The sequence below is a fragment of the Apus apus genome, chromosome 3 (genome assembly GCF_020740795.1).
Source record: "Apus apus isolate bApuApu2 chromosome 3, bApuApu2.pri.cur, whole genome shotgun sequence".
Taxonomy (NCBI): Eukaryota; Metazoa; Chordata; class Aves; order Apodiformes; family Apodidae; genus Apus; species Apus apus.
In genome coordinates this window covers 16,047,265-16,069,378 of record NC_067284.1, presented here as the reverse complement: position 1 = coordinate 16,069,378, position 22,114 = coordinate 16,047,265, and the positions used below count along the sequence as shown (strand labels likewise).

General features: G+C 46.0%; 1 protein-coding gene across 1 annotated transcript; it reads right to left on the bottom strand.

The window, feature by feature from the left end:
* Positions 1-14,491: 14,491 nt before the first annotated feature.
* HTR1B (5-hydroxytryptamine receptor 1B) lies at positions 14,492-17,971 on the bottom strand. Its single transcript, XM_051615619.1, has 2 exons — positions 16,664-17,971; positions 14,492-15,631 (listed from the first exon to the last, which is right to left on the bottom strand). Exon 1 carries the CDS (start codon positions 17,864-17,866, stop codon positions 16,727-16,729), a length of 1,140 nt encoding a protein of 379 aa, XP_051471579.1. The 5' UTR covers positions 17,867-17,971; the 3' UTR covers positions 14,492-15,631; positions 16,664-16,726.
* Positions 17,972-22,114: the final 4,143 nt, after the last annotated feature.

Sequence of the window (22,114 nt, the reverse complement as noted above, 5' to 3'; positions counted from 1 at the left end):
ATAGGACTGTGATGGATTTACGTATTTAAAACTTGGCTTAGAATGAAAATCTATACCTTGGAACACTGGGAAAGAAGGGGCAGCCTTTCTGCTAAAATCCTGACTTCTGACAGTGACAAGCCTTCTCTTGATGAGGCTTTTTCTGACATTTTCTATTGTATGACACCTAATAGTCATCACATTCAACTCCTTGGGGTATAGAGGTGCAGACCTCTCCCACAGCAAATAACCACCAATATTGGTGGTTATTTAACCACCACTTAACATCTTCTCTTAATTTTTATCTTCATTGGAACAAATTCAACCCAGTCATCAGAATTCCATTGCCCTCCATCAGCTACCCGTTTTCAACATTTTCCCCAGTTTAAGCACTGGGCGTCCTTCCAGTGATACAAATCAAGCCTTGCATTTTCTTGGTGGGAGTAGCTGTTTCTGTAGCTGAAAAGTACAAAACCAAGTGGTGAACACAAACAAAAGACAAAACGCCAAGACAATCTTATATTATATGAAAAAAAAATAAATAAAAAAAAGAGCCCAATTGAAAGAGGGCTCTTTGTTAATAAGCATAGTTTTAAATTAAATTAAAGTAATGGAAGATTTAAGATAGAAAGAAAGGACTGGACAGGGCTGAATGCAATCAATGAGAGATCAGAAAAAAAGTGAACTATAAACAGTGACAATAAAAAAATAACAAAACTGCATAAGCCATCTGTTGTTTGCACCTACTCAGAGTTTGATTCATGGGCAGAGGTGCGTTCAGGCAAATGTCACCCTTTCCTGTCTGTATTGTGGTCTTCTAGAAAATGAATTCTTCACTATGGATTTTTTATCTTCCATAGATCTTCTGTCATCATTTTTGAGGGGGGTGTAGCAGCTAGCAAAATCTGAGTGCTATCAATGAATTCCAAAACAAGATGTTTTACTCACTGATAAAATATTTCCTCTTTTGGTTTTGGTGTGTGGCTGTAGTCTGCCTGCAATATGTTGTTGTCCAAGTAATTATTTTCAGATGACAATCTGAATGATTCTTTAAACTATCATTTATGCTTTTTTTTCCTTTCCCAAAAGACAGAAATTATCTTTTTTAAAAATTTCTTTCAACTCTTATACTCTTCCCAGATTGTTACTAACATTGCCCTTCTATCAATAAGAAGGGAAAGCCCTTTTGGCTTCTTTCTGTGGCTCCAGATTAATGAGTTTGGCTCTTCTCGAGAACACACACTGTGCACCCAGCTGACAACAGGTATGTGGCCATGCAGGTTGTGCAGTCAGAGGGATCTAAATGTGATTCTGGCATAGCACTCTGTTGTCACTACTGACTGCAAAAATTGGCACTCCAGATCAACAACATTTTAATGGATGGGCCTTTGACCTTATACTGCTGCGGTCCTTAAAATGTCCCTTAGCAATATGGTCCCCAATTGGGCTATTCTTTGTGATAATGTACAGAAGAGGACTGGACACATCAAAAGATTTTGCAGTCATAATAAACAGTCTTGAGAAAAAGAAGACATACAGAGATCAAAGGTGACATTATGGCTTTTAGACTATTCCTCAAATATGATATCAGGTGCAAATTTAACCCCAAATGCATCATTACCCCAAAGTTACAGGTTACTTTCATGTCTGGTCTCAGCTAAAAGCCAGTAAGGAGTTGTACTGCTAGCCTTTTAGTGCCAGTCAGAGAATTTCATGAGTCATTGCTGATCCCAAGAAGATATTTCTTCCTCTCCTTAATCTCATGGCAGACTGCTACACAACATCTATGGGGATGTATCCCACTGCTTTTTAGATAGCAGAAACATGATGAACTGGATAACTCAGCACTTCTTCAAGGTGTCCACTGCTACAGTTTTAAGATGTGTAACAAACTGGGGTAAGGAATGCTTTGCTGTATGTCAGATAGCTAGCCAGATTTATTGCGAAACAACATTACAGATGAAATGAAAGGTACTTGAGAAACATAAGCTTTCAGTCGTGGAATAAAATTACAAAAGATAAAACGACAATGGCATCATTAAGATTATGCTTAACAATACATCTTCTCCCTGCCTGAATTCAAACAGCAGCTATGTTCTACCTCAATTTCTCTTTGATTTAGTTGGAAACATGGTTGCCACTATTGAGTTAAGGTGGGATGATTTGGTTATGACAGCTTCTATGTCTGCCACAGGCCTTCCTTCCCTGCACTCGCACCCACTTGGGTATGGAAGAGCACAGAACAAAAGCTGAGAACCCCTTTCTGACTCATTTCAATAGAGAACATCTCATCTGGAAGAAAGCTGAGATTTCCTGAACTTTTAGTTCCTGAACTACAGCATCTGAAAGACAAGAGTATTAAAAATCCTGTTTGTCATCCTTTATCACACTTTCTGCAACTGTGGATGGGGTGGGAGGCTACAACTATCATAATTTTTTCTTCTGAAACACTAAGGGCCAAATCATGTGAGTACTCTGATGAATTCTTACTCCCTTGGAAATTGTCTCTCCTGGAGCTGACACTAACAAGTTCTGAAAGGGATAGGCTTATAATAATGCTTATTTCCCCAAAGGAAGAAGACCAGTACCATTGTCTTCCTTAACAGAGGGGACCTAAGGCACAGAGTTGCTCAGGAACACTTGGCAAGTCAAAACCAACCCAGTCTTTCTTCTGCTCCCACATCCACTTGATAGTCCCTGTTGGGCAGCACACTGCTACAGGGGCCCAGGGCACCCAAGGCATGGGGCAGTGTCCATGAGAAGGGTGCTGTGATGGATGATGTGAGCTTGGTGTAGGGAAAGAGCACTGGGAAATACAGCTTGGGCAACCACTGCAGCTAGCAAAGCCTCGGGTCCCCACGTGAAGGTGATGAGTACTAAAACATGAAGAGCAGAACAAAAAAATTGTTCTCTGGGGCAGGAGGTCTCAGCAGTTATGTTGAGAGATCACCTTGCACTGAATTTCAGCATTTCAAAGAAAAATGAAATTCATTAAACATCTTCTTATACACAGTGAGGATAGGAAAACAGGCTGTTAAGCTGCTCACGAAGTCAAGCAATCAAAATGTATTTATCTATCTATTGTTTCTTTTGATCAAAACATCATGAAATAAGTGTTCAGACTCTCAAACACATGGCTGGTACTAAACTCAAGCTGTCCTTCAGACAGCCACACTGCCCTGCCTCCTCCAGATGCTGACTAAATGAAGGAAAAGCATTTTTTCTCTACCTTCCTCATTCCTGGGCTGCTCACCAAGTCCTTTCCCAAATCCTCGCACCTCCCTCTTGAGAAGTGGGAGCTGGTTTCACCCCTTCTCTGGCAGCACTAGGAGCCACCTCAGCGGCTCCTTGCTGATCTGAGCTGGGCTGCCATGGCAGGGAGCAGGAGAGCAATTCCTTTCATCCTTCTCCTCTCCATGCCAGTGTTCACAAGACCTTCCCAGCCTGATGTGGGGCTGCCTGGCTCTATGGGCCAGACTCGGACCCCTGGCAGTGCTGCCTGAGGCCATGTGGATTTAGCAAAGTGAGCTGGCTGGCCAAGCAGGCACATCATCCCCTCCATGGTGTGTAACATATAGCCATGGAATTTACTCCACAAAGTCCACAGCTTTCCAGTCAGAGAGCTGACTGATTTACAGCTGTAGTATCACTGTCTGCTGGCAGTCAGGGGTCTAAAATCATTCCCAAATAGTGAATCTTGGTCACTAATGGAGCATATCCTCCTTCAGTCAAAGGAAGTGGTATCACCACCACCTCTTCCAGCAGGCTTTTAGACATTACACGAAAGTAAAACTGCCATAATCTCAGATATTAAAGGAAACCAAGACTTGCCAATGTGAACTGTGCAACTGAAAACCTGTACTTCTTTACTAATCTAGTGGATCAGAAAATGAGAAGTCTTGAGCTAAATTAGTCTTTTAGCCCTGAAAGTTTTCCTTGGGACTCAGAAGCACTTCTGTTGATAAATGCAGGCTCCTCAGATAAAGGGCTACTGCCATATTCTGGCAATCTTTTAGAGAAGATATCATTTTCCTTGACAGTGTCAATGCTCCTTTTTAATATTTCTTTCTCATAATGTTCAGTTTTGTAAGTCATTTTTATAGGAATACATGAGATATTTAGCAAGGGAACAGCACGAAGCTCGGGTTTGAAGAAGGTGGGTTCAAAAAGTTCAACTTTTCAAACAGTGGAAGGGAACATTTAGAGTTATTTTAAAAGCATTAAAAATCTCCACCTCTTTTTTTTTTTTCTTTCAGCTATACAAACTCCAGTGTTGCTCCTCAGCTTAGGAACAACTGCTCAATTAAATGCAATGAGGAACACTGTGTCACTCTCTCTACTGTCTTTGTAAATGACGAGTGAGTCTGAACTCTCATCTTTTAAGGAGGACTATTGTCTCTAGCCAATTCAAGAATTTAATCCAAATACATTTCTCAGGAAAAAAAAATGCTCTTTGTAAAGAAAGTTGAAAGAATGTGAAGAACCTCATTCTATTACATTAACTAGTACCCATGCAGCTTGGAAAAAAACCTGGTGGAATCCCTTTAGGGCCTTACCCCAAGGCTCATTAAAGGAACTCAATTATTTCTGCTGACAAAACTCTCAGAATATTTTGTGTACTGTAACTGAAGTGTGACTGAAACCTGTCATTCAGGCAGAAATCAATTCACTGTTCTTATAGCAAAAAAGTAAAACTCCCAGTATTACTAACTCTCATTTAATTGAAATAGATACTGCAGTTTAAAAGACTAGTTGGACAAGAGTATACTACAGGGTGTTGACATCCAACTGTTTTCTGTGGAAGCTGAGTTACAGTAGTGCCAATTTTTGAACTACTGAGAAGGTCTGTGATTTAATTAAAGACAGAAGAGATAAAATCCTTCATAAATGAAAGCTAATGCCCTCTAATTGTGTAGAGATGAGGAAGAATACAGAGAAGTGTGTGTGAGCCTTCATTCCTTATAATACCCTGGAGTCTCCAGCTCTGGGAAATTGCAGGAAGACTACTTTTTTTCAAATATTCAGCTTTTCTGTATGCATAGAGACCCACTTAATAACTCAGAGCATCAGGAACTGGGCCCTAGATTTCTGAAGCAGCCTACCAACTCCAGAAATCTCATTCATTGAATGCCCACTGATCCAAGGTGATCCTTCCACTGAATACAGTCTTTGTTGTACCATTCAATGTCCATTAGTAGTTAAAACTTAACATCTAATAAAGGAGTCATGGCTGGGAAACTGTCAGAACAGCCAAGAGGTTTAGCTCATCTCCACCTAAGGCAGAAGCAGGGTAGAGAAGGATGGGGAATCAACATTCCTCAGTGCAGCTAGAAACAAGGAAAGTGTCAGAAATGCTTCCTTGGGATTTTCAGGCATGGTGCAATCAGACTGAGCAGAACTGCATTTAGAAATGTGTTGTTTCCTATAATCACAATCATAATTCTGAATGTGCCTGCTTTCCCTTGCCTTGCTCTTGAGTTGTCCTTGCATGGTACGAAGAGGAAGCCTCTCAGCTATCTTGGTAGCTAAAGTGCAGGATTGCTTGTGTACAAAAGAGGCTTCAGAAACATTCTGATGATAGTTTCTGTTTTCCTGAATGTTTTCTAGTTCTACTATATAATTTCTGAGGCAGGTTTGACCTTTGTATAGTATGCAGGATACAAGACATAGGAATTTATAAGGTGAAACAAAGCTGTCTTCTGCCTTGTTTTCTACATGCAATCTTCTGTCCTCTCTTTTGGCTATGGTTGTTTTCACAGAGCAGTGTCCTAGTTTGTCTAAAATAAGTATTTTTTTATGATTTTATTGTGCGTTCAAGCACAGTATTATTTTTCTTCTCATGTTATATTATTTTGCCCTTCTCAGCAATTACTCCTCTTTGCTCACTGATTTTCCAGCCTCTCTAGTGAAAATGTTGAATAGTTTATGTTTCATACACACCTGTGGGACTTGGTTGTTGTCCAAGAGGAGGACAGTGCTTCTTCTCCTCAAGGTTTCTGTGATGCCCCAAATCACAGACTTTAGAGATCAGCTCTTCCTTTACTTTTACTTGTTTGAAAATAAGTTATTGGTCTCTGGGTTTAGTTGTATGTAAATACACAGCTCAGAAGTATATTTAAGTATGTATTTAGTATATTTCCCAGGCAACAATACTTGTCCAGTGCCTTACTGGTAATCTCACAAGGAACTTCTGCTAAAATTTTAGCCAAAGCACAACTATACAAATGAAAGTGACTGATTAACTTTTCATGATGACTCCTGCAATCATTTTTTCCATTAGTGTGGAATTCATCAAAGTGCAGAAAGTGCACAAAGGTACTTCAGATCTAACTGTCTGACCTGGCACACAAAGACACTTACTCTTCAAGGTCTAAAACCAGAGAAGATCTCTGAAATACTTTTTTGTAAGCTGCTGAAGATGGCTTAGTAGCCATCTCAGTTATCAAGCTTTGCCTATAGTGTCTATACATTCATTCAGCATAAAGACTTCACAATGCATTATTTTCATGCTCCATATTTTGGCAGGTAGTTTCTGACATTCTCTTTAGTTCAAGCTATATTAGACATTTAGTTTTCTGACATATGGAACAGTGGCTGATTTCTCTTTCTTTCCTGAAAGAGATAAAATGTTGGGTTACATGTTAAAAAGCTCATCTGCATCCAAACAAGGTACACAGAGACAATGGTAGGTGGGGGAAGCTGTATAAAAGCCTCCCTCAGCTCTTCCCAAACCCATCATTGAAGGACCAAAGGGCTGCCAAACACCCATCTCCACAACCCCAGGAAAGCACATGGCACAATGGCAAGTGGTTCAGGGGGACACAAATTACAGACTCAGAGAAAGACACAGCCTATGTGGGTCCCTCCCAGAGTTGTCTCAGGGGACCCTCAGCCCCTCTGTCCAGGCATGAAGTCCATCATGTTGAGTCTGCAGGAGCACCTTTTGGACCAAGGGGCATTACAACCCAGGGGTATGGAACACATTATGACATGCAAGGGAAGAGCATTTGGGGATAGCACAAGACTTAGAGTGGGATGTTTAATGGAGGAACCAAAGGTTGGGAAAGGGAGAACTAAAGGTTGTTTGGAGAGGCGCAAGTGTAGGACCAAACAACATGTCAGAGTGAGAAAGGGATAAAAAGGGCTGGCTGGCCCTGTGTGAACAAGGGCTGGTTGGTATGGTTGCCTGACCATACCCTGTGCCTGATCAATTAAGTCTGTCATGTCTTCTTATTAACCTCTCTAACTCTTTTCCTGGGTGAGGGTCTCCATTTTCTGTGCATGTGTGCAGCTGGAGGTCTAAGAGCCAGTAACTGCAGTGGGATCATGGGTGGGAGGGGCTGTGTGTCTGTAGTGAAAAAACTGGACACATTAGCATGAGTGAGCATGTGATCACTCACAAAGATCAAGCCAGAGCAGCCAGAGAGTAGGGGAAGGGCCCTGGGAGCTGGGGGGTGGGAGGGCATGTATGTGCATCCATATGTATATGAGGGTGTGTGTGATAGTCTGCACCAGCAGCTGGAGTGAGGCTACAGTACTGGGGGCTCATATGTCCAGTTGTCAGCAACTGTGGATACTGGGATCATGTTGTACATATGCATGCGTATCACAGAATCATAGAATGGTTTGGGTTGGAAGGCAGCTTTAAGATCATCTATTTCCAACCCCCATGGATGGGCAGGGACACCTCCCACTAGACCAGGTTGTTCGAAGCCCCATCCAACCTGCCCTTGAACACTTCCAGGGATGGGGTATCCACAATTTCCCTGGGCAACCTGTTCCAGTGTCTCACCACCCTCACACTAAAGAATTTCTTCTTTATGTCTAACCTAAATCTACCTTCTTCCAGCGTAAACTCATAACCCCTCATCCTATCACTACACATCCTGGTAAAAAAGTCTCTCCCCAGCTTTCCTGTAGCCCCTTCAGGTACTGGAAGGCCACTATAAGTTCTCCTTGGAGCCTTGTCTTTTCCAGGCTGAGCAGCTCCAATTCTCTCAGCCTGTCTTCATAGGAGAGATGCTCCAGCCCTTTGATCATCTTCATGGCCCTCCTCTGGACTCACTCCAAGAGCTCTATGTCTTTCCTGTGTTGGGGGCTCCAGAACTGTACACAGTACTCCAGGTGGGGTCTCATGAGTGTGGAGTAGAGAAGCAGAATCACTTCCCTCGACCAGCTGGCCACACTTCTTTTGATTCAGCCCACAACACAGTTGGCTTTCTGGGCTGAAGCTGTACATTGCTGGCTCATGTTGAGCTTTTCATTGACCAGCACCCCTAGGTCCTTCTCCTCAAGGCTGTTCTCAATCCATTCTCTACCCAATCTGTATTTGTACTTGGGGTTGCCCCAACCCAGGCGCAGGACTCTGCTCTTAGCCTTGTTGAACTTGAAGAGGCTGGCATGTGCCCACCTCTCCAAGCCTGCCAAGGTCCCTCTGCATGGCATCCCTTCCCTCCAGCGTGTCAACCACACCACACAGCTTGGTGTCAATAGCAAACTCGCTAAGGGTGGACTAGATCCCACTGTCCATGTCACTGACAAAGATGTTAAATAGCACCGGTCCCAGTGCTGACCCCTGATGAATGCTACTCATCACTGGTCTTCCTCTGGACATCAAGACATTGATCACTACTCTCTGTATGTGACCATCCAGCCAATTCTTTATCCACCAAATGGTCCATCCACAGAATCCATATCCTTTCAATTTTGAGACCAGGAAAATGGGGGTTAAGTTTCCCTTTTTCCAGTCAGTGGGAACTTTTCCCAGACTGCCATGACTTTTCAAATATGATGGAGGCCAGTGGTGCAACTTCATTTCCCTGCTCCCTTAGGATCTCCAGATGGATCTTGTCAGGTCCCATGGACCTGTGCACTTTCAGGTTATTTAGGTGTTCTCAAACATGCTCTTCTTATACAGTGGGGGATCTTCCTTTTCCCAGTCTCTGCCTTTGCCTTCTGTGACTTGGATGATGTAGACAAAGCCCTTACTGGTGAAGACTGAGGCAAAAAAGTCATTCAGTACCTCAGCCTTCTCCATATCCTGTGTGACAAGGTCTCCTATTTCCTTCTGGAGTGGACCCACATTTTCCCTGTTCTGCCTCTTATCACTGATGTGCCTGTAGAAACCCTCCTTATTACCTGTGATGTCCCTGTCCAGGTTTAACTCTATCTGGGCTTTAGCTTTTCTAACCTGATCCCTGGCTTCTCAGACAACTTCTTTGCACTCCTCCCAGGGTTTCTGTTCCTACTTCCACCCTCTGACAGCTTTCTTCTTTCATCTAAGAGTGTCCAGGAGCTCTTGTTCATCCATGCTGGTCTCCTGGCATTCTTGTCTGCATTCCTCTTTCTTGGGATGCATTGCTCCTGGGCTTGGAGGAAGTAGTCTTTGAGTATCAGCTTTCTTCAGATCCTCTCCCATCCAGGAATTTATGCCATGATATTCTAACAAGCAGATCCCTGTAGAGGTTGAAATCTGCTCTCCCAAAGCCCAGGATAGCAAGCTTCCTGCAGACCCTCCTTGTTGCCCTATGGATCCTGAATTCCATCGTTTCATGGTCACTACAACCAAGGCTGCCCTTAAGCTTCATGTTGTCCACCAGGCCATCCTTGTTGGTGAAAACAAGGTCCAGCATAGCAGCTTCTCTTGTCGTATGCATATATATACACATTTTTTTTCTTACTGGTGAGCCTCCATCCAGCTTAGCTGGAGACATGAGCATTATGAGGCCATTGGTGCTGTTTGTGTCAGCGTGAGCAGTGAGTGTGTCTGTCTGAGTCCATCTGCGTGGCTGGCAATTTGTTTATATGTCCTGCACACGTACATACCTGGGAGTACATCCTAAGCCTCACTACTAGCTGGACCTAGGGAATGGAGCTGTGCAGCCTCACCTCCACCAGGCTACTGCTCCACTAACATAATCCATCCAGTAGCCTGATCTGTGGTTGTGCTGTGTTGGAGCTGCCCTGCGCCAGGGCCACCCAGCCCTAGGGAGAGATAGCCCATGGGTCCCCTGGGCCTGGAGGTTCCTTCACTATTTCCTGCCTATAAACTACTCCTGAAACTCTCCTTCCCCTTCACTCCTTTATGGATCCTTTGAACCTTCTGGTCTCAATTAAATGCAGATCTTGGTATATCCCTTAAGGGTTAGAGATACCCACACCAGCACAAGATTAGTACTCACTAACACTGCTGCTTTTCTTCTGCTGCCCAGACACCTGGTTTATGGCCTGGCTGATGTCAAATCTGCGTCCTCTGTGTCCCTTTGATTCTACAGCAGATTTTTTAGGAACCAAGTCCAGGGAAGGACAGCCTTCTCCTGAAGATAGGAAACAGGAACTTTGCTTGCTTTTGCATTAATTTTCTTAAATGTACTGATCCTAATATTCCTTTTGAAAACAACTTCTCATTAAGTTAAGGGACTGGATTTTAGAGGGCTGGGTCTAAAGGAGATTAATGTTCTAAACAGAGCAGGCAAGTATAAAAGAGCACAAAGTAATTGAAATGGAAATCTACAGGAAAAAAAGAATGAGCTTGGGAAGTGTGTGCCCTAATATAAAAGCAGGAATGAATATATTAATATATGTTAATTTGAACATATCTGGGAATATAACAACTTTTATAAAATACATTATGAAACTAATATTAAGATAGTGGGACTCCCAAGGTATCTGGACAAAAGGAAACACCTAATTTAATTTCCACGTCTCTAAATTCTGGAAATGTATTTATTATTTTTGCCCCATTCTACCCCAAATATATTCCTGAAATCTAATGTTTATTAGATTTCATCATTATTGCTGACATTTTCCAGATCTTGTTTTTTTCCTGTTATTCTAGTTTTTACTCAGCTTCATATAAGAGATGAAATGCTGAAAAGGAGTTATTAGGCAAAATCACTCCCTATTCCTCTCTCCTATTTTTCTATAATCATTCAGCCTAAAAGACAGAACATATGATTACTCAATGAAGCTCTGCAGCCATTAACTCTGTTTTGTAGCTTTCAAAGTATTATTTGTATAAAGACAATAAAAAGGTCTTGCCCCTTTATAAGGATGACTGCAAGGAGTTTGAGCTCTGTGAAGAGCAGCAAATATATTTTTTTTCTCCAGCTCTTGAAAATGACTTAGTAAGAGATTTTGATCTCTATGTTGTAAATTTGATATCCTGTGGATCTCCTCTTCACCTCACCTTTTGAGTTGCCTGTTACATCTTTTGAGCTTAATATGTGATTGACTAAAAAGCTTCATTTTCTGCTTGCTTTTGTGGGGGATCATTCTAAGTTTAAATGTTTCATGTTCATAATTATTATCAGCCAGACTCACTGCTGTTGGAGAGTTCACTTAAATTATGTCTGTGTTTTGGTTTAGGTACTAATTGTTGGAATATGTAAAAAAACCTCTTAATACAAACCACAAACCTTTCTGTCCTGATGTAGACAGGTTTTTAAGGATATATCTCAAATATGTGTGGTTTCCTTGAAGACAAAAAGGTTCCTAACATGCAAAAAGAAACTAGCATCTACTTTACTGAATGTTTATTGATGATGGTGATGACGATTTTCCTACATGTCTCCTGAGTATGGTTCTTCTCTCTGAAACTGTTTACTCACTTGTCTGCTGAGGTTCTGAGACCCACAAGTGGTGCCTGAGTTTTTGTCCTTGCATCCAAGTCTAGGCTTGGAGATTCTGGATTACTCTCTTTCCCTCTTTCTTTGCTACAGGCTCTATGCTGTGGAGAAACCTGTACTTCAGTCTCTACTACTTTTCAATTTGAATGGGATTTCACCATTAGAATATGGAATTGCTGCTGCTCAGCCTTATTTGTTGCTGCAAATCACAACACCTGATCTTCAGTGCTACTAGTACTGTGGGGGTTTTCCACTTCATTCCCTGAAAGAATAGCTTTAGACTAATCTGGATTTTAAGGTAAAAGTGCTTAATTCTGACAATATCCAGTCCTTTCTGACCAAGAGAGCATGGGAGCAGCAACTGTGATTCGAAAAGCCATGGGAGTGCTCTGCTAATGGCTTTTTGCAGACAGGAGCAGAGGAGGGTGGAAATTGGCTGCTTCAAATGGACTATTAACTGTCATCCCTACTCTACATGGCCTTGCTGGAGGATGAAGGCCAGGCCAGCTTCCTCAAATGCTGTGGTAGAGAATGTAGTATAAATATCCAGAAAATTAGCTGCAATCTCTTTTGTCCCATGGAGCCTTGGCATGTTAGCCAAGGCATTTTCCTTTTCTTATGCATGCAGAGGAGGTAGGTTGCTGCACAGCTGTATGAAGGTTCATGGCAAGGGATTTCCTCTCTCAGTTTCTATATTCTGCATCAGTGTTTCATTAGTTGGAAGAATGACAAATGCGCCTCAAGGAAAAAATTAGGAATATTGGGAAAACAGCAGCTATGGGGCTGCAAACAACTGCTACCACAACTGCAGTTACTCTTGAGCAGTCATTATGTTTCATAGCACTTGCAGCCAGCAACACCATCGTGTACATATCCCTTACCATGAAACGTGGGAAGCATGAAGTTTGCAAATGTGTGATCAACTTCACCTCCATGCCCAACAGAAATTGTCTCAAACATGTAATTTGAGAATGTTTTAACCCAATATAACAAATAAGCAGGTAAGAGGAAGCCATGCTGCTTCTGCAATGAACAACTGAAACGGCATGGGCTTAAGCATCTTTGGAGTTTATCTGCAGGGTCATGAAAAGGTTCCCAAGACAAAGTAACTCCAAGAGGCAGGGTCCTCTGAGCCCCTTCCATGGGAGTACAGACATGGGGAGGACAGAAAGGACAGTGTCTCCTACTGAAAATTCCAGATGCGCCATCCTTTCAGAGGCAGAGTGCAAGTGACCATGCACAGCAAGGGAACCGAGAGGAGGCAGGGCAACATCCCCAGGCTTCTCTAGAGAGTGTCAAAACTTAACCACCACAACCCAGAACCCTAAAACCTTTTAAACTCTAGGTGCAGCCAGGACACACTCCACCAGTCAAAAAGAAGTTAATGGCTCACATGGGCTACTCCTTCTTGTCCTAAAACACACTGTGCGAATCTTAGAACATGCTCTACATAATTATATTTCCCAGTGCTGTTTGCCCTACATTTCTTCTCTTTCACTGTAAACAGATGCATGTCCTCACTCTACCTATCTCCCTGCAGCAGCAGTTTGCTGAGACTGCTCAGCTAGCACAAGGCCTTGAACAAGCAGGTAGCTCAGCAAGGCTTCGGTTAGCTGCTTGCCTCCTGGCTCCAAGTCACTCAGCACATACTTCACACCATCTTTCCAAGAGTGAGTGCAGTTATCTGATGTGTTTCTTTGTGCAGAAAATCCAGAGCCTCAGCATAAACTTGGGAGGATAATTTCCCCATGAATTAGCTACGCCACTTTTCAGCAAAATCCTCACGTAACAGGGAGCTGGGAGTATCTGCTGCTGGCTGCTGAAGATGAAGGTATACCCAGCAGTGTGAGGACCAGGAAGGTCCCACTCCTGAACCTTGTGCTCTCCAAATCACGTAACATTGTAAAACTGACAGAAGACAACTCAATTCTCTCTGGAAATGCCAAAATATTAATTTTACAGTCTCAGTTTCCATTTCTTAGACATATAAGAAGCCTCGTGACTTCACTGACAATTTGAGGCAAATAAAATTCATTCTACAAGATTGTAAAATGACAAACAATAGGCTAAGCATTGTTTGATGCTATCTTCCTTGGGGTTTTTTCACCCGATCTATGAAAAAAATAATAATTTAAAAGGAATATAAGCATTTCAATCAAATAAGCTAGTGTTTTAGAAGACTCCTCTAATCACATTTGTCTTTAATAATTTAAGAGGGTACTTTCTAGAAGTACAGTAGTTCTCCTTTTTAGAGGTATGCCTTTTTGAGGCAAGTCTTCTCCATCTCTTCAAATTACTGAAAACGTTCATTTTCCACTACTTTAATTTGTACCTTGCAGACTTCTTTCCTGCCCATGACCACATCTTCCTCGTTACAGTTAATGGGAGCTTCAGAGGCATAGAGGGTCTGGTTCTTTCTTTACTATTCAATTAGGCAAATAAATCCTTATTATTTGAATGACTTCCTGAGGAATAACAGGTAGATAAATAATGTAAAATTTCTCCAGTGTTTGTGACACCCTGATCTAGATTAAATACATACAGTTTTAAAAGAACATTGACCATAGTATCCACGAAGTGCTAAAATAAGTTCTGTTTTCTTTTCATGGAGTAAAAAAAATAAAATAAAAATTGTAAAAAACCCATCTAAAATTTACTCTGGGATTAAATGAAACTAGTAAGAATTATGCCTAACAGTACTGGTTAGTATGAAAGCAAAGCTGCCTGTTAGAAATTTGACCACTGATGGAAGCTTGTAATTTCAGCCTTCATCAATTGCTTTCTTGAGTGACTCATCAAATCAGCATTACCTAAAAAGTCAATATTGAGAAACTAGGTAAACCAATAAATACTCCTTTCAGTCACACAATTGCTACCAAACACTCTTGAGAACACAGTAAAGCATTTTATTGTTTATGCTCATTTTCATTTACACATAGGAGAAACAATCAATGCAGTTCTATCACAGCAGGTGGACCATATCCTGAAACTTTGACTGCTGAATATGTGTAGACTTATCTTAAGGTCTGACCATGGGGGAGGAGGAAAAAAAAAAAGAAAAAAAAATAGGGGGGAAGTATGGAGGAGAGTAATTTCACTAACATCAGTTCATTCATGATTCATGGGTATTTTTTTTGCAGGTGATATAGCTCTTCTGAAAGAGCAAACTGCTTCACTTCTTTACAAAATACACTCAATAACGTAATTACTTAGAGAATTCTAAATTTCGCAGTGGTTCATGCGGTAAGGGTGTGCAACTGACACAAAATGGGACACATGGTTACAACATCAAACTGCTACTTCTGTTCCCAGCTGGTTCATGGAAAAGGTCATTGGACTTCTTGTTTTCTGCTCTAGAGTTATGGAGTAGAAGCAAGAAGTATTTACTTAATAAAGGCAACTATGAAGACAGACTATAGATATGCAGTGCAGTTGAACAGGTCTACAGCTCTTGTTTCTACAGCATTTGCTATTGTTTTGAAATACAAATACAACTTTTGCACACTGTCACTTCTCACACATGTTCAGCTGAAGGAGTCATTTACAGAATTTACTGCAATGCTCCTACTTTAAACGCAGCTTTTTTTTCTCCTCTTGGCCTCGTAAGTGAAGGGAGCAACTCTTTCCACTGAAAGAAAGAAATTACAGGTGTGCAGAAGTTCAACTATGCTACCAACACAGACAGAGACAACTGTGCTCTTGTGCACACCCCTACAACCGGCCAGAGAACAAATTAAGAAGTTAAGCCTGCAAAATAAATGGAGTTTACTCTCAAACTTTTTCTTCAGTCCAGATGAATTATAGACCTTGATTCGAGGCTGCCCTCTTTTTTTTTTTTTTTCTTTTTTTTTTTGCAACTGATCTGCGTGACTATTGGAACAGCATCTCTGCCAGAGTCATTACACTGAAATGCAGAGCTGAGCAGTTTGGTGGCAGTATGTATTGACGTTTTTGCAGCATCATGAGTCTGGCAACTGGGCTTGGGGAAGTTTCAAGCAGTGGGTCTTTACAATAGCAACTTGATTCTGCAGACAAAAAGCAAAAGATTGGCAGAATTATTAAAGGATCACAATAAAGGCAAGTGTGTATTCTGCAGAACGTGGCGCCGATTTTAGCTATTAGCTGGCAGCCAGCGCTGTCAGAGGCGCAGAAAGGCACAGCTTTTCCGCGTGTGAAGAGAAACAGAAAGGTGTCGAGCCTTTCACGTGGCTTAAAAGGCAGCTTTCCTCTGAGGATGCCTGATCTCAGCCGGCTTCACTCCCAGCAGGAGCAGCCGAAGCCGTAAGGAGGCCAGAAAGTAGGCTGAACTTTTCAGGCAGCCTTACTCTGGGGCCTGTCCTACCTTCCTTTTCAAAAATTAAAACCAAACCCGATGCTGGCACCCGGGCTGCATCCGACTCCCTGCCAAGGGGGCTGCACCCCCGGCTGCCGAGCGATGCCTCCAGCTGCCGGCAGCGGCCGGGAGGTGGCACCTGGGGACGCCGCCGAGGGGGGGGGGGGGGCGGTGCGGGCAGGGGTCTGCCCTGCCCAGCCCGACCCGCAGTTCCCAAGGGAGCCAGGCAGCCGGATGGAAAACAAGTGCAGTTTAGCACTAATTGGTCTAAACATGGGCATTAGCACACGAAAACGCGGCAGATTGGTTTAATAGGTGGAATAAAGAGCAGATTGCCGTGAGTCACTCCCTGCTGCGAGCTTGGCGGGGGGGAAACGACGGCGACACACACACTGTGAAATGTCAGGAGCGTGCAGCATCACCGCCACTTGCAAAGGGGCTAAACACACCAGCCAGAGGACTGCCGTGCCATGCCGACCCACGGCTCGGCTCGGCACAGCTCGGCTCGCAGGGAGCCCTGCACGGCGCCCCGCCCGCCCGGCTCGCCCCCACCCTTTCGAGCGGGCTAGAAATCAGCCGGTCCTGCCCGACACGGGATGGAAACGCTATGTGTGGGGTCGTACCTCCTCCCCTCATTCCCGATTTTAACCCCGCCACTCTCAGGCTTTCCCACCCCGAGCATCGCCGCTCGCCCTGGGGGGGGGGGGGGGGGGCGCGCACCCACCTGTGGCGTCGAGCACTGGCGTGAATGGGGGCAGCCCCGGAGAACACATCGCATTCCAAATTTTCAGCTTGTGCATCGGAAACGTATGAGTTTGTGGAAAGCTTGTTTGAAGTCTTCGTTAGACATAGTATAGATGACGGGGTTGATGAGGGAGTTGAGATATCCAAGCCACGTGAAAAAGTCAAAGATGGCCATGTGGAACCAGCAAGCGTCCTTGCAAATAGGCAACACCAGGCTGATGATGAAAAAGGGCAGCCAACAGACGATGAAGGCTCCTAGAATAATCCCTAAAGTCTTTGTAGCTTTCCGCTCTCTAGCGGCCGTGAGCTTCTTTTTTTCCAGCAGGGCATCCGAGACCTTCACCTTCACCTGGTTCATGTACACGGGAGAGCTCGTTTCGCTGGATCCCTCGGGCGCCTTGGAGTTTATGGACGTGACGGAGGAGGACGACCCCGGGGAGTCTGTGATTAACTGAGCCCGCGTGAGCCTTTTACCTGCTTTCTTTGGCGTCTGCTTCAAAATCCGCGATCTGGCTTCCACGTAGATCCTCCCATAGAGAGCTATCAGCAGCAGAGTGGGGAAGTAGAAGGCTCCCACCGTGGAGTACACGGTGTAGAGGACGTGGTCCGTGTTCACCACACAGTTAGAGACTTTCTCGGCCTTCGCCTGCCGCCAAAACAAAGGGGGCATGGAGATGCAGATGGAGAAGACCCATACTAGAGCGATCATGACCGCTGCCCGCTTGGGAGTCCGTTTCGTGGAGTACTCGACGGCGTCGGTGATCGCCCAGTAGCGGTCCAGGGCGATGACACAGAGGTGCAGGATGGACGCCGTGCAACAGGTGATGTCCGAGGACAGCCAGATATCGCAGACGATCTGGCCCAGAGTCCACTTGCCTGTCACAGTGTACATGGTGCTGATGGGCATGACGAGGATGGAGACGAGGAGGTCGGTCACGGCCAGCGAGGCGATGAGATAGTTGGCCGGCGTGTGGAGTTTCCTCGTCTGGTAGACCGTGGCGATGACAAAAGCGTTGGAGAGCACCGTGGCCAGGGTGACGAGCGCCAGGACGACGGTGAGCACGATCTTCCAGGACAGGGGGGTGGCATCTTGGTAGATTCCTTCCTCGGCGCTGCAGTTTCGGCCGTGGTAAGAGTCGTTAGCGGGGAGCAGCAGCGCCTGGCAGGGGCCGGCCGGCTCCATCCCTCCGCGGCCGCCGCCCCCGCAGACGGCGGGGCTGGGAGAGGCACGGCGGGACCACTACCCCGGCAGGACCCCGTCGGCGCCGGAGGAGGGCTGCAGCATATCCACGCCGGCACCACCTCCCGCCCGCCCGCCCTTCCGGGAGCACCGAGGGGACTCCGCGGAGCCTCACTCTCCGCGGGCGAGGGCGCAGGGCAAACCGGGAACCAGGAGTGCCCGCTCGCCCCGCCAGCTCATTGCCCCGCCACCTCCCCACCGAGCGCGGCCAGCCCCGGGCATGGGGCTCCCGCCCCGGCCGCCCCTAGGCGCAGCCCCGCTGCCGCCGCCGACTCCGCACCGCGTCTCGACGGGCGCAGCGGCAGCGGCGGCGCCTCATGCCCGCGGGCGGCGGCCTGAGCCCCCGGGCTGCGGGCGCGACGGCGGGGGCTGCGACGGCAGCGGAGCCGCCCCGCCAGGCCCTGCCTTCACACGCAGCCCGCCGCCGCAGCAAGTTTGCAGCCTCCGCCACGGGTGCGGAAGAAGCAGGAGGCGGGTCCGCGGGAGGCAGGGGGGGAGACCACCGCCCATGGCGCCCCGCCGCGGGCCATGCTGTCGAGGCCCGGCCTCGGCCCAGCGCCGGCAGCCGCTGGCAGGGGCCGGTGTGAGGAAGCAGCGAGCAGCCGCCGCCCCTTATATAGCGGGCGGTGCGGCGCGGCTCCGTCGGCACCGAGCAACCGGTGCCGCTGTCGGGCTGCCTGCCCGCCTGGCCGCGGAGGAGGAGCCGCCACCGCCCTCGGCCCTCCCTCCCGCACCCACCCGCTGTCCGACGAGGGGGGCCAGGCCCCGCGCACCGCCCCACCGCCGTACCCCCGCCCTTGCCCCCGCAGGCGTCGGGAGGAGCCCGGGCTCGCCACCGCCCCAGCCTCTCCGCAGCGCGGCTGGGGAGCGCCTCCCTGCCCCGCAGCCTGATGGGGGGTGCTACGGCGCTGGTGAATGCGGGTTCCCCCGGCCCTTCACCTGGCCTCGACCCTTCACCTGGCCCCGGCCCTTCTTACACCGTGCCCGGCTCCCCACGAAGCCCGCTGGTCGCGCTGGGGTGGCAGCGCCGCCGCCCCGTCGGCTTGCGGGTGCCGCCCGGTGCCGGAGCTGGGCGTGCGGGGAGGACAGAGAGGGGCAGGACGGTGCGCAGCCAGAGCGGGCAGGCAGCTCGGGTCCGCCAGCCCTGCCCGGCGGGTAAGGGGGACCGGCGGGTCCTCCTGCTGCGGGGGCTGCAAGTCCCACCGGGGCACGTCGTCTGCTTTTAGCAATCCAGCGCCTCCTGGGCTCTCTTACCCTTCACCCCCCTCATTTCCCCCCCCCCTTCTTTTTTCTTTTTCTTTCCATTTTTTCTTTTTTTTCTTTTTCCTAATGTGCTTGGAAATGCACATCCATAACTGAACAGCCCTGCAGGATCCATCAGTGCTCGGGTGGCGGGGAACAAGAGGTGCAGCAGGAGCACACCTTTGTCCAAGTCCCGCAGCTCCTGCCGGCGCTTGTTCTCTGCAGCCGCAGGGAAGTTTTGCACACAATGGGGGAGCGAGCTCGCCGTTTGCTGGGTCAGGGAAATTCCAAGCTCAGTGAAATGTCCCCCTTCCAGCTCTCAAGTGTATCTCCCGAAGATGCCACGGCAAACCCAGTAAGGAGGAGGCAGGGGTTTAAGTCTGCAGACATGTTTGTGCACACCTGCACATGCTGCAACCTGGCTAAGCTCCCTGCAAACTCTCAGCGCTCCCCTCTCAGATGTCTTCTCCTGGCTGGCTTCCTTTGTGGTAGGAAGGCAAACTGTTCCCCTGTGCCCTTGTCTTTACTGTGCCATCCTCAGCAACACAGAGGGATAGGCACTGCATTGTTCTGCCTGGGACAACGAGCTGATGGGCAGAGTGAAAAACCTTAGCCCCCTGTTGATAATCCTTGAGCAAGAGTGTCTGGCACACCTTAAAGGCTGCAGGTCCAGGAAAGACACCAAGGGGAGGCTGGAGAGCGTCCATTGTGGCCTCGAGGGGTGAGGAAACTCTAGGAAGAGAAGCCAGGGCTGCACAGCAGTGTGGGAAAGCCGGAGCCCTGCAGGGACTACTACCCTTCCCCCCTTATTTCAGTACTGGGCAAGGTGCCCTGATCTTGGGATGTGCTAAGCACCCACAGGTCCCCTGAGAGCAAAAGGCAGTGGCAGTGCTTGAGATGTTGTAAAACCAGTCCCAGATCCACTCTGTAGTTCGGCTTTCTCAGGAATTGAGGCAGGGAGAGGATTGTCTTGGAGTAATCGAAGTGTGGTAGTCAAGGTTTGCCCACCTTCACTGAACTGATAGGAAGATAGAATGTCAGTAAGCCTTTCTGTTTACCCAAAAAGGCTTGTGATAGGTTTTGGTCTGTTTCCATGTTTTTATTTCGTGCTGCCTCCTTGTGTTCAGTGGAGCCTGGTAATTGGTTGGAGCTTCTGGGCTTTACTGAATTAATAATAATAATATATAGCTATCTACCTTCTTCTGGTCTCTAATGGATGGAGATTTTATAATCCTGGTTTCTAATAATTGCTTCCACTTCTGCTTAATAATTCTGGCTGAATTTAGTTGTGCTTAAGTTGTCAGCTGCCCTCGAGCATCTGTAACTCAACATCCTTCCAAAATAGGGCTGTGTATCTAAGATTGATTTAAATTTAAAACACCAATAATAACAATAGCAAAACCTAGTCCCTTCATTCAGCATTGGAACAGCTTTCTTCTTGTGGAAAGGCTCCTCTGATAAAATTATAGAGCCTCCAAGGGTAATGCTCTAGCCATAGCCACTGCCATCAGCCATGCTGTGTAATGCAAACACTATGTGAGTGGGCAATGAGTTCTGGCCACTCTACTAATGTCATTATTTACCCTTATTATAAAATGTTTATGTTCTGTGCACAGATTTTACTGTTGCCCTTCTCCATTAATTCTGGGTTATTATTCATCAGTAATCATTCATTGCTTCCCTCTTTGTCTTGGCAAGAAGATGCTTTTCTTCTCCCTTGTTTGTTTTCTTCTGTTGTGCTCACTTGTTCCTTAGTTATGTGGTATTGGTGGCAGTAATCAGGAAAACATTCACCCAGAAGCATGGCAGATCTAGCAGTGATGACTTCACTTTACTTTCCACAGTGGTCACCTGGTTCTCCTGGGCAGGTTTACTAAGCATTCCCCATGCTTCTCTCTCGGGATTCAGTCTTGGATTAGGTTTAGCTGCAGCAGGGAAGTAAAGCCAGCTTCCTAATACTGCTCCGTGTCATGAACCTGGTGCAGTGCATCACTGCATGCAAAAGACATTAGAGCTGAGCTTTCTTTAAGCTGTGCAAGCTGGTTCTCACGATTTGGGTCAGACCAAGAGGTACTCAGGCTTTCAAAAGTTACTCTTCCTCTCTGTCCAGCCAGGCTGCACACAGTTCCATGCCATGGCTGGGACAAGACTTGATGAAAGCAGGAACCTAAATCAGTACAAGTACTGAAGTGCCAGTCAGAAACATATTGTGAATCATATGAATTATCACATGAACCATCATATCTCACTGCTGTGCTGTCACCCTGAAGCTTGAGTTTCATTGTTTACCTTCCCCTCTTCTAACTAGATTGAAAAGCTGTGTATGGGAAGAGATCCTATTTCCTGAAGCTTTTTGCTTCTGCACAGAGGCAGGCATAAAATTAATTTCTTTCTGCTGTGGTAAGACTATTAATACCTCTTATATCTAGATTTTAATGTACTAAAATACCCAGATATAGAAACTGCAATGCAAACTAAACCTGTTACTGGTTTATTGCATCACAAACTGCCCATGTATGGCATTAATGTCATCAATGACTTATAAATGAATTAGAGGGAGAAGCTAGACACATAGAAACAAGTCTAACCACCAGGATGGAAAAGTCCTCATCCTACAGTCACATCTGTCCTGTCTGCAGATTGTGTGATTTTTTGCTTTCAGATCTTTTACGTATATTTGAACAGAGGGCTCAGTGCACAATATAAACTTCACCTCTGCCCTTGACTCAGGTGGCAAGTTGTATGTAAAGCCATCTGAGTCTCCTGCACTGTGATGAGATTCATCTTCATATTTTAAATGATGAAATTCGGAGTCCTTCTGTTAGCAAAGATAACCTTCACTATGTAAATCAATGTACTGGTATTTTGTTGAGTTTGCCAACAGATAAATAACATTAATATATGTGTGAAGTTTCTCAGTGTTAACTTTGAAATATAGCTGAGGCCGTT